The following is a 12,732-nucleotide window of genomic DNA, read 5'->3' as shown; positions in this document are numbered from 1 at the left end:
TTTACAAATCCAAAACCTGGACATTTTTGGCAATTTCCCTGGAACATTTGTCATTTTTAATGTTTTTTCCAGCTTGGATCTTTAACCACTTGGCCACATCGTCCACCAAAGAAATAAAAATCTTAGTTTGATACAGATCAGCTGCACGCTATTGGTCAAACTAAATTCAGTCTTTACTATCAGCAAGTATGAAAACAATAGGAAAACAAAGCCAAAACCTGGACATTTTTGGCAATTTCCCTGGAACATTTGTCATTTTTAATGTTTTTTTGCAGCTTGGATCTTTAACCACTTGGCCACATCGTCCACCAAATAAATAAAAATCTTAGTTTGATACAGATCAGAAGCAGTTGTGTCAGTAAAGGACTTCAGAAACTGGTAATTTAGCTGTTCTTTTAAACACATCCACCTCACAGCAGAAGCCGTAAGCCAAGCCAGAGAGATTCAAGCCAAAGACTGGCAGCAAGGTGCCAGGAAAAATCATGGCTGGGTAATATTTGGTCTTTTGAAAGCCAGGTGATGACACAGCACTTTTTCACATTAAAACCAATTCCCTGCTGTTCAAGCGAGACTAAACCAGCTCCAGCCACCATTATTAATCTGGTTTCAGCTCTTCTGGCCAGTCAGACCACCACTAAAACACATTAAACCAGAACATTCAGTTTAACACTGGTCAGCAGATCAACTATGAACATCATAAAACTGCAAATTCATGTTCATGCAAATAAATGAGATGGCAACCTAACAAAGGCGGCATTCAGTTTTAGTCCTGACATGTTTGACTTCTCAATAAGCACATCGACTGCCATGCAAAACACAAACTTATTTACAAAGCAGGAGTTTGTTCCATAAAGTCTAAAGCTCATCAGGATGTTCCCCAAAGAACATCAGAAGCTCTTTTATATGATGTGGTTGTGTTAAAGATTTACTTTAAGTATTCATTTGATTTTGTAGGGTTAAATGGATGTTTATAAGAAGTTGAAGCCTCTGTGGTTACAATCAAACATGTAACCAAGTATTTAATTCTGGGGGTGTATAAAAATTAAAAACCCATGTTGACAGACCGCTATTGAATATCTGGGTCTAATATCAGTGTCGATTATGGTTTTGGCTCTGGGTTACGCTGTCATTTATCTCAACATGCGAGACCAGAAATGTTAACTAGATAAGTAAATAAGTATTTATTTAGAAAGCACAGATATTTATAATAATTTAAAACACATAAATCTAAGTATTTATATCAAATGAAATATTATAAATGATAAATTCTAATATATTATCTATTATTTATATATTATATTTATAAATAAAAAAAATAAATATATATATATATATATACAGTATATATAATTTATATTAAATTATACAAAAATATTGATTTAAAACAAAACAGACTGATTATACACACACACACACCACATACACAAACAGTACGAATTATTTTTTATTGACCACTTTTAGTTAGTTTTAGTGCATTTGTTGCGTTTGTCATTTTTATGATGTTTTTTATTTCATATTAATTTTTAAGATTATTCAAGATTATAAAAGATTCACTTAATATATCAGTTTTAATTTATTTAGCTTTAGTACTACAAGTCAATGTTAAAAAAGAGAATGTAATTTTATCCTCAGTATGGTATTACCGTGTTGGATTTAGCTAAATGTTGAGAAAGAAAATAAACGTATTTAAATGAGCATGGTTTACTCGCTAAGAAAACCACAGATATTCAAGTACAGACAAAAACTCCTCTCAGTCTCTCAAGCAAAACCTCTAAACCTGCTCATTCCTCAAGTGCCCCGTTTCACACACAAGGAATCTTATTTTAAAGGTGTGTGTGTGTGTGTGGAATATCAGGAGCAGTGGGTCAAACTAAGCACAGGCTGCTCATGTCAAACGTGAGATATCTGCTGAATCATAGTCCCCTATAAAGGGAATTGCACAATTGAGCAGGGCTGTCGTCAAGAGGTGCCGTGACTCAAACTCAAGCAGGAAAAAAGAAAACCACAAAGCAGATTAGAATCCACTCTCAGGGCAGGAACACTGGAGGAAAATGGTAGAGACATGGGCTCCGTTCCAAAACCTAGTGAGCTGCTCGCTGCCTGCTGAGGCACCACGAATCTGACCTGAAAACGACATAAGAGACCGTTTCAGTCCTCAGAAGAGACATATAGTGACATTAGAGTATCATCTCAAAAAGCATTTTTCATCTCAAACATTTCTCTCAGTTCATCTGCCGTCTTGCATCGATTTTTCATCAAGTTTCTTGCAATGGGAAAACTTTCTCTATTTAAGATACATGCAGTGTAAGTTTAAGGTATCTTATAACAATGCTGCCTACATTTTGGCACCGGTTTAATGGCGAAAGCACATTAAAACGCAGTTCGTGTAGGCAGCCTACAAGGTTTTGGAACAGAACCAGTACAGAACTGAATAAGATCTCTCGATAGCATTGATTTTGTGGTGCGGAGAAAAAGGTATAGCTTATTTGTTTTAAATCGAGTAACGGTCAACGGCAGGAAAGGTGAATCGATTCAGGTCTTACGTGGGAGTTTCTCCACATGTGTGCGTGAAGACTTAAGTTTCATGAAGGTGATGCTTGTTGGCCGCTGCAGTTTTGGGGCCTCCTATAATTTACCTGGAATGTTTGCCGTTCACCATCCATTCCTCGCTTCTACCAGGTCACAACTTGGGAAGCTTTTAACAATGAGACTTTTAAAGACATCATTTAATTTAAAAAATGTAATTTCACTCTGACTTATGAACTCTTGTGTTGTGCAAAAAATCATTTCCTAATTTGGCATTCCAGGTCAAAAATGATGCTATATTATCACCAAATCTTGAATTCAATCTCACTGTCAACTTGTTTTCTTTCAATTAGCACAGGTGCATAAACTCAGATCAATGAGGCCTACGATCAGTCGGTTCCAAAAAGAAACACAAAACCTGTGCTAATTGAAAGAAATCAAGTTCATAAAAAGATTGAATTCAACATTCGGTAATAATATATCATAAGAACTTTAAAGGGGTCCTATTATGCTTTTTCACTTTAAAAAATGTAGTCAGTGTGTAGTGTGTATGTTTGGGCATAAAAAAGATCTAGAAAGTTACAAATCTCAAAGTCCACTCCAAAGGGAGATATTTCGTTTTTTAAAAATCCCTTTTCAAGAACTACAACGAACGGCTCGTTTGGACTACAGCGTTTGTTTTACGGGCTTTGTGATGTCACAAAGCGGCTCACTGGAATATCATTAAAAATAATTCCCGCCTACAGAAATTCGAATGGTTGGGGGGTGGGGAGGGGCGAGGTTGTGGTTAGAGCGCTTGGTTGAGTGAGTGCGTCAGACGAGATGACGAAGAAGAAGAGCTGCTGCAGAGTTACTGCATCAGAGAAAACCAAGAAGAGCTGCTGTGTCAGAGGTTTGATTCCCAGGAAAAATGCTCACTGATGTATTTTTTATCCTTGCATAAAAGTCACTTTGGATAAAAGCAATCTACTAAAAAGCTGTTTTGCTGCTAAAAGGATGATTCAGATGACGTTACACATCAAATAACACATGTTTGTATGGAATAATTCATGCAGGCACTTAATTTCTTGTCACATATACATGTGACTACATATGCACTACAGTAAATATCTGTTTGTGACTTACCAATAGATCTCAACTTATTTTGAATCTGGAATGTTCCTTTAAAAGTGTGTATTTGGATGCTCTAATAAGCAATTTAAAGGCAAACAAAATGGCCTTAAAGGGTTAGTCCACCCAAAAATTAAAATTAGCCCATGAATTACTCACCCTCAAGTCATCCTAGGTGTATATGACTTTCTTCTTTCAGACGAATCCAGTCGGAGTTATATAAAAAATTGTCTTTGATCTTCCAAGCTGTTTAATGGCAGTCATCGGCTGTTGCAGTTCATCAGTCCAAAAGAAGTGAAATAAAGCACATCCATCCATAATAAAAAGTGTCTCACACGGCTACGGGGGGGTGAACAAAGGCCTCCTGTAGTGAATCGATGCGTTTTTGTAAGAAAAACAACCATATTTAAAACGTAATAATCACTTTAATCTAGCTTGCGCTCACTGTTGTAAACGGAAGCAGTTCCGGGCGGATGACGTATGAGGTCAGTTTTGCGCATGCGCCGCTCAGAAGTGACGAACGCGGAAGCGCAGGGGAGTGATCAAAACAAAATAACGGTCACTAATTAGAAGTACAAAACGAGGATTTGTAAAGAAGAATGTCGGAGGATTTCGATATAAGCCAAGAGGAGACTGGTTTTTCTTTGCTAAAGTAAGGAAACTTTGCTTCCTTTGCTCCTGTTAACAAACGTTGGTTTTCACGAGACTCACCGGCGCATGTGCAGTGCTGACCTTATACGTCATCCTCCCGGAGCTGCTTCTGTGTACAACAGCGAGCGCAAGCTAGATTAAAGTGATTATTACGTTTTGAATATGGATATTTTTCTTACAAAAATGCATCGATTCGCTACAGGACACCTTTGTTCACCCCCCGGAGCCGTTTGAGACACTTTTTATTATGGATGGATGCTCTTTATTTCACTTCTTTTGGACTTATGAACTGCAACACCCGCTGACTGCCATTAAACAGCTTGGAAGATCATAGACAATTTTTAATATAACTCCGATTGGATTCATCTGAAAGAAGGAAGTCATATACGCCTAGGATGGCTTGAGGGTGAGTAAATAATGGGCTAATTTTCATTTTTGGGTGAACTATCCCTTTAAGACATGGCACATTTTGGACAGAAATCAAAACATGATTCATTTTGATAAACATTTTCCATTTTATTAAATATAAAACTTTTGTCCCAGTTGTATGGGGCTAACAGAGAACTGAAGTATGAAAACGCCCCAGAAAAGAACGAAAAAAAAAAAGAAACACTACTGTGGGAGATCGGTCTTTGTTTCAGAAGGCGAGTCGGCGGTTTGGGCCGATTCCCTCTGTGGAGTGCATGGCTCAATCACAGGAGAATGGCCTGTATGCAACCGTATCAAAAATTAAATAACAAACCGGAGCAAATGAAACTTGTGGCTTGTTGTCGACATACGTTCATAAAGCAGTGTAGAATAGAAATCTGGTCATCGGTACCGCCATCCAACAGTACAATTCAAATGCTTTTCCCGCTCCACCGTCTTGCATTCGGACATCCACGCACGCACACATACACAAGCACGCTCAAACAAAAATCACCTACAGCAACTGTGCAAAAAAGTCTTTGGTAATAAAAGCAATTCGAGATAGAGAGAGGAAAACGTAGAGGAACAAAAACACTATCCATGACTGAGACGGTTATACAATTTCTAATATACACAACCTCAGTCCGATATCGTACGAGACCGAACGTTCAATAAATTAGACAGTGGGAATGAGTTGGAAAGATCTACATCCAGCAGTTTCATTCACAGAAGTCAATAAAAAATAAATCAAAATCAATGGAAACAAAACAGTGTTACAATGGATCCCCCAGACAAATAAACTGGAAAAACAAACCAAAAGCCAAAAAAAGGGAGCAACTTTTGATCAATGGCCCTTAATTGTCACAATTAAGATTGTTATTTTATAGATCCCCTTTCCCAAGGATGAATCACTTGTTCATAGCTCTCTGTAAACATTCACAAATAAACATTTACCGTTCACCAGACACCACATGTCCGTGTCCAAACTCCCTCTTCCATCGTGACGCATTTTCCGGCGAGGTCCACAGCAGTCTGTACGTGAGGTGTCATAAATATAATGCTCAGTATTGGATTGGTAAAATAGATCAATGTTCCTTAAGCTGCTAAAAAAAAAGTTCTGAGTCTGAAAGTGTCACGCTGCTCCTGTACAGTTTACAAAACAAGTTCTTATTTCAAAATATATCCACAGAAGTCTTTTCTGTAAAAAATAAATAAGGTAGTTAAAAAACACCATAAAGAGGAAGACAGACAGGTGGGTGGGTGGCTGGGTGTGCGCTTGCCGGGTCTATTCTGTCCTCATTGATTCGTTATTAGAGTTCGAGATCTTTCGGAAGCCGTGGTTGTTCTTCTCCAACCACAGCTCCGCCAGTTGCTGCATGGAGCCGAGCGAGGACGCTTTGGATCCCAGGCACATTTTGTACTGCTTGGGATCGAGGTTGGGGTCGCAAACCACGGGGTGGTGGACGTGCACGATGCCGGTGTCCGTGCTGCGGAACAGCTTGATCCCGGACTGGACGAATTTGTTAAAGAGGTCCACGTCCTCCAGTCCCCAACCTTGGATTGAGACATCAAAGCCACCCGCTTTGACCAAGTCTCCTTTGTAGACGCAGACGATCCCAAAACCGTAGTGTCTCCACAAGCCCGTTTTGGAGGTGAACACGTAGTGGTTCTCGCTGGGCACCTTGCCCGCATAGACAACCTTTGGGTCGTACTGGCTGAAGATGATGGGAAAGTACGTCTGCTCTCCCAGTATGGTGTTCCCGCGACATCTGCTCAAGAAGTCGGGGGTAAATAGTAAGTCCACGTCACAGTAGAAGAGCAAGGAATCATTGGTAAAGTGGGCCGAGCCGACCTCCAGGGCCAGTGCACGGGAGAAGGGTCCGGAAACCGGTTTGATCTCCATGTCGGCTTTGGGATACTTCATGTGGTACTCCCTCATGAGCTCGATTTGCTTGATGCGCTCCGTGTTGTTATCTGTGCTGAAGAGCAGAATCAGCAACTTGACGTTCTGGTTGGGAATCAGGCAGATCTTCTCGAAGTTGGCCATGAAGCGCACGAAGATCTCGTAGCGTCCCGCCAGGGGCACAAGGATGTTGATCTTCTTCTCTTTGGGTTCGTGTTGTTCGAGGCCAGCTTGGCTGCTCAGCTTGAACGGGACGAGCATCTTGAGAGAGTTGGACAGGAAGGACAGCGAGTCCGAGTCTTGGTTGATCCTGGCAGCCAGGACTCGGGCGTCCATCTCCTCGTCTTCCAGGAACTGGATCTTACTGAAGGTCTGTTGGAGATAGGCGTGCCTCCTAACGGGAACCGTCATAGTCTTCCCCTTGTGCTTCTTGTAGAGCAGCAGGAGATCCAGTACGTACTCGGCCCCGTACATGGGGTTGACCCTTCGGTAGCCGTACTGGATCTCTTTGAAGTCAATGACTCTTCCTCGCGTCTTGGCATTGGCGTTAATCATCTCCATAACCTGCATGATGATGTCATCCAGCGCCATCTTCTGCGAGGAGTCGATGCCCCGACGCGGAGGCTGCCCGTCTGAGGACGAGAAAATGTACTTGCCCGTGAGGAACTCCCATTCTAGCACCTCCTCACGTTGGTGGGGATGAAAGCGCATGAAGGACGGAGGCATGCCCAGCTGGAGGTCTTCCTTGTGCACCTCGGTGTTGCTGTAGCGGCTCATCTGCACGATCTCGCGGTGGAGCTGGATGGTGCGGTGGCGCAGCTCCGCGATCTTGCGGCTCAACATGTAGCTGTGCAGGCGATACTGGTACGGCGGGTTCTTGTTGGGGTGAAGGGTTATGGCCCGGTGGATCTTGCTGTTGTGGAGGTCACGGATGTAGCCCTTCTTGTTTGGCTCGTAATTCTCATAGAACAGCTGCTGCATCTGAAAAAGAGAAAATGGGTATTGATGAGTGGTTCAGACAACATAACGGCTGAACTGTGCAGATTATTAAAAACCTGGAAACTAAAAACAAGAATGGGCAGATTGCACACTTATTTTTAAATTAAAGGGCCAAACTGAAACGCAAACAAGCGAGTTTGCCTTAAGACACAGGAGAAGGTTGGAAAGTGTCCCACAGACCAATCATGGAATCAAAAGCGATACTGTGACATGGGTAAGATTACAGAACAAGGCCTGTCTGAGGAGTCTGGAAGGTGATACCATCACTAGCACAGAGTCACAGGACCCAGCTAACCCATTTCTAGGCCAGTCCTGTAATGTGATTCGTACACACATACAAGGGCAAAAGTACAAGAGCAACAATTATTATTATTATTATTATTTTAAAGCAATTTCTTCTTCAAAAATGTTTTGAATAAATAAATAAAATAAATAAATATAAATATTAAATAATAATACAAATATGATATAATTATTTAAAAATACTACTTTATAAGTAAATAAATAATGAATTTTTAAAAATGCAGTTACTGAAAACTACAGTGCTGAGTGGCCAATGTTCAATACATTATCACTCATATTACTAAAAATATCTGAAATGTCAAAAAATATTGCTCTACTTACAGTATGACTTGACATGACTAGTGATGATAGATCAGTTAATATTTGTCCATTCTGAGATAAATAACAATTGTGTAAGTGCTACTTTCAGTTCATCTAGTCATAAGACCTGACAAACAATTAAAATAAAATTTAGTATAAAAATATATATTTTTAAACATATAAAAATATTTATTATTATTTTTAAAATGATTGGAGAAATAAAAATATAAATAATAAAATTATGTTCTTACTGATAACTACAGTGCTGGGTGTCCAATATATCCTATAAGTCTTATATAGTATTCACTCAAGTCATAATGTAAGTAATGATAGATCAGTTGATATTTGTCCATTCTGAGAATAATAAGTGCTACTTTCATGCCATCTGTTGCTGCCATTAAATTACATTGAGTATATTGTGCCTTAAAGGCATAAAGCTGGCATGAATGACCACCACAAAGACAACAACTCAGAACCAGTTACGTTCTCAGATACAATATCCTACAAGTCTGTCGAATCATTTGTGGACCAAGTAATAACCTGCAATCATTGAAGGCAAAACCAGGTGCTCCTAACTGCAGCTCTGCTGGCTCTGGCTGAAAGGGTAATAAGGGTGTGAGAGGAACACGGTGCCAATAAGCAGGTTAGATTGGCCTGAGAAAGCCTGAGAACGCTTCTCAGCAGCAGTCAGGATTGTGGGAACACTTCATCATTAGCCAGCCTGTAATTATCCCGACTCCGGGTCACTTCTTTATGCTTAAGGCACTTTATGACTCATTATAAAATTTCCATGATGGCCATTGATGTGATGAGGCCGTTCATTAGCGTTTGGAGTTGAATACCACTGAGTGGCGTCTACGAATAGAGGCAGAATTAGAGAAGTAAAACTTGGAGAGGAACTGAAGGTCGGTTCAAACTCAAAATTGGTCCTCACATGCCAGGACGAGGCGCATCAGTGTTATTAACGAAATTACAAGAGCGTCTCTCTGCCCCAAAGCAACCACTTACATTTAGTCTTTAAGCAGAAGCTCTCATTCAAAACCACACATAGCGCATCTTTATTATAGAGGCTTCTCAAACCTTTTGACCAAATAACTTTCCCACTTTGATTACTGGATAATTGAAGCATGTGAATACGGGATACGATTGCACTCCCAAAGAGCCAAGAAAAATGCAGTTCGCTCTAGAAATTTCCATGACTTTCAATTTTGACTCACAGAAATTACTCTTTCAAGGCTACGTTTCTTAAAATTCAGATATTTCCAGGTTTTTCATGACTGTGGGGTATAAAAATTTTATTATTGGTACTCTAGGGTATATAAAGTGTTCTGAGGGGGTTTGAATAATTAAATAAATACTGCATGGCCAGTAAATAAATAATGTGAATAAATTAATGTTTAGTCATCATACTGGCTAAGTTGTAGCCAAGAAAAATGCTTATTTGCTAAAGAAATTTCAATGACTTTCAAATTTGACACATTGAAATGACTCTTCCAGGGCTAAATTTGTAAAACTCCAAGATATTTGTAGGTTTTTCATGACTGTTGGTGATAAAAAAAAAGGGTATTATAGGTACTAGATTCCCAGATTTTCCAAAGAAAATGTAGTGGTTGCCATGCTAAGTGGTTTTTAATTAATAAATAATTATAAATAATTTATAGGCAATTTATGAATAATGTATACAAACTAATCTATACATTTAATTATTATTAAAAATATATTTCATATATAATACAACAGCATTGCATATATGTTGTTTTTTGTTGTATTTTGTATGTTTTTTTTATGTACACACATACATATACTGGATGAGATTGCACTCACAAAAAGTTAAAGCCAAGAAAAATGCAAGTTTCCATGACTTTCAATTTTAGCTCACAGAAATCACTCCTCCAGGCCTACATTTTTGAAATTCCCAGATATGTCTACAGGTTTTTCATGACTGTGGGCTATAAATACAGGTATTACAGGTGTTCTGAGAGGTTACCATGCAATGTAAGACTTTTTAAGCTGCTAAAAACACGCCACCAATTAGGTCATGAGATGGATTTACTCATTTCCCCCAAAATGCACTTTTCCCATCTGCAGCTCTGTGTACAGCAGTTGACACAAATTAAAACATTTAGACTGCGCTGACATTCAGATAGCAGACGTGTCCCTGTAATGGAGGAAGCCAGATAAATGAACTCAAGCTGCAATCGCGCCGTCACACGACGTCCTCGAGCCTAAACAAATACATTACAACAAGACACAATCACTTCATTCCCACAGATAAACGCACACGTCCATATGACAGCATCAGTCTGCTTTCTGTCAGGACACGACGGCTTTCCATTACAGCCCATAACAGGAAGCTAAAGCGAGAAGCTTCGAATGAGAAAACCTTAAAGGAACAGCTCATCCAAAAGACTGAAATTCTGTCATCATTCACTCGCACTCATGAGAATTATTCCTGTAAACCACAACAAAATGCTCTACATACGAGAACAATAATAATCATTCAAGCTATATATATATATATATATATATATATATATATATTATCCAACAAGAAATGTCTGTTAGACATGCTGAGATGCGAGCAGCTATCGTCGGATCATCAGGATGGAATGAGAGGTATAGTTGAGTGTCATCAGCATAGCAGTGATATGAAAAGCCATGTTTCTGAATGACAGAACCTAGTGATGCCATGAGTTTGATGATTGATGATGATTAATCAGCGTCTGACCGGAGAGAGAAGAGAAGTGGTCCAAGTACTGAGCCCTGAGGCAAAATTAGAATGCAACGTTTTTGCATTCGAATGTGGATTTTTATTTTAAATTCGACGAATATTCGAAATTCGATTTTTTTGACAGCCCTAATAAACACAATACATAATATTAAAAAAAACACAATTGCATAATATTTACTCAATATTTACTTAATATTGTGATGTCTTATTTATTAGCATATTTAAAAAAAAAAAATGAAAATAGAAATTTTGGAATTTACACAAGAGGAATGAACATTTATTGGCAATGAGCCATGCTCAATTAATTCTAGTAATTCTATAATCTATCTATCTATCCATCCATCCACCCATCCATCCCCAGGAGAAATGAACATTAATATTAATTGGCCATAGCAAAGCTCAGTTAATTCTATAATCTGTGAATGATTATTAGCTGATGGCAATAATCTCACAAAGTCCAAGTTTCGGCCTGCTCTATAGACTGCATCGTGAACCCACTTCTACACTGTAAGCCAAATCATGGAATTACCTTTAGCAAACGAGTCCCTGTCATGTGATGCACATTGAAAGCAGTCACTTTTAGCCCCAAGTGAAAGTAAAGCTTGAATTGTTGACAAACAGCAAGAGAAAAAAGCATTAACAGCGCACAAAACCAGAGCGAGTCCTAATGTGACACGCAGACAACGGGATCAGAGTAAAGCGGCTCACAGACGAATATTTGACTTCTCCTGCAGAAGGTTAATGCGCTCCGTTTCCCTTCAAACACAGCGGGAGAGTTGCTCGGCACGGGAGCCCATGTTAAAGTCAACATGTCGTCGTAACTGACCCTATTTATGCTCCTAATGAATCGTTCAGTTGAATATCCTCTTAGTCAAATGTGTTGTGAATGCTGAGCTTCTTTCATCTTTTATTCTTTACCAGCACTGATTGATTGTGACGTACAGCTGACTCTCATGACTTCTTCTCTGTTATGACAGTGTTGCTTGACTGGCGGATTTGTTCGGGATGGTAATTAGCGTGGGAATAAAATCTGACATGAAGCACATCCCGCCGCTGGAGCACGTGATGCGAGATTACAGCTCAGATTCAATCCGTCCACAGCTCCGATAATACGCCACGCTTGACTTACTGGTTTCAGATTGCAGCTGCTGTGACTTATTTCGCCTTTTTCTAACACGTAAAGGAGTGATCTGCTAATAAGCTGCTCCCTCACTTAAAGTCATATAAGGCCTAATTTAAGCACATTCACTGTTCATTTGGCTTGGGTTGGGAGTAAACGTGCTTTCAATATCCTTAAAAGAAGATTAATGTGGTGCATAAGATATTAAAACTCACTTTCAATTAGACACTGTATTAATCTCTAAGCTGAAAACACAGAAACAGCTCTGATAAAGCAGTATACCAGCTGCTATATGCATATGCAAATGTGCATTTTAAGATTAATGCATCGACTGATAACTGTACCCATTTAGCCAATTAACACCAGAGTGTCAATACCAAAAAAAAAACAGCCTTGTCAACAATAAGTTAAAACATATTTGCTGTTTTCAAATAGTTTCTGTCAGGACCACTATCGTCAAAATGATAGATACTTAGCATAAAGTTTGGTTTGGCGGTATGGTTCTGTTCTGGGCAAAAAACTCCCTGCCCATCCATGCAGCCTGTCATGAATGAGCAGGGAGAGCAGCAATAATAACCCCCCTAGGGTTAACAGAACAGAACAAGGCAGATATCATTAATGTACTTAATGATATTTAAGTGTAACACTTTATTCAAGATAAAGGAGTCTGATTAGCAAGGA

The 12,732-nt window shown here is 39.2% G+C and overlaps 1 protein-coding gene across 1 annotated transcript in view; it reads right to left on the bottom strand.

The window, feature by feature from the left end:
- Positions 1-4,828: 4,828 nt before the first annotated feature.
- The window catches only part of LOC107691970 (chondroitin sulfate synthase 1-like), an 84,082-nt gene continuing 76,178 nt past the window's right edge, over positions 4,829-12,732 (bottom strand). The window contains exon 3 of the mRNA XM_016490843.1: positions 4,829-7,579. Coding sequence (XP_016346329.1) covers positions 5,981-7,579 — 1,599 coding nt within the window. The 3' untranslated portion in view covers positions 4,829-5,980. The remainder of the gene's footprint in view (positions 7,580-12,732) is intronic.

This window comes from Sinocyclocheilus anshuiensis, unplaced genomic scaffold, assembly GCF_001515605.1.
Source record: "Sinocyclocheilus anshuiensis isolate Anshui unplaced genomic scaffold, SAMN03320099.WGS_v1.1 scaffold426, whole genome shotgun sequence".
Lineage (NCBI taxonomy): Eukaryota > Metazoa > Chordata > Actinopteri > Cypriniformes > Cyprinidae > Sinocyclocheilus > Sinocyclocheilus anshuiensis.
This window is presented reverse-complemented; position numbering and strand designations above follow the sequence as displayed.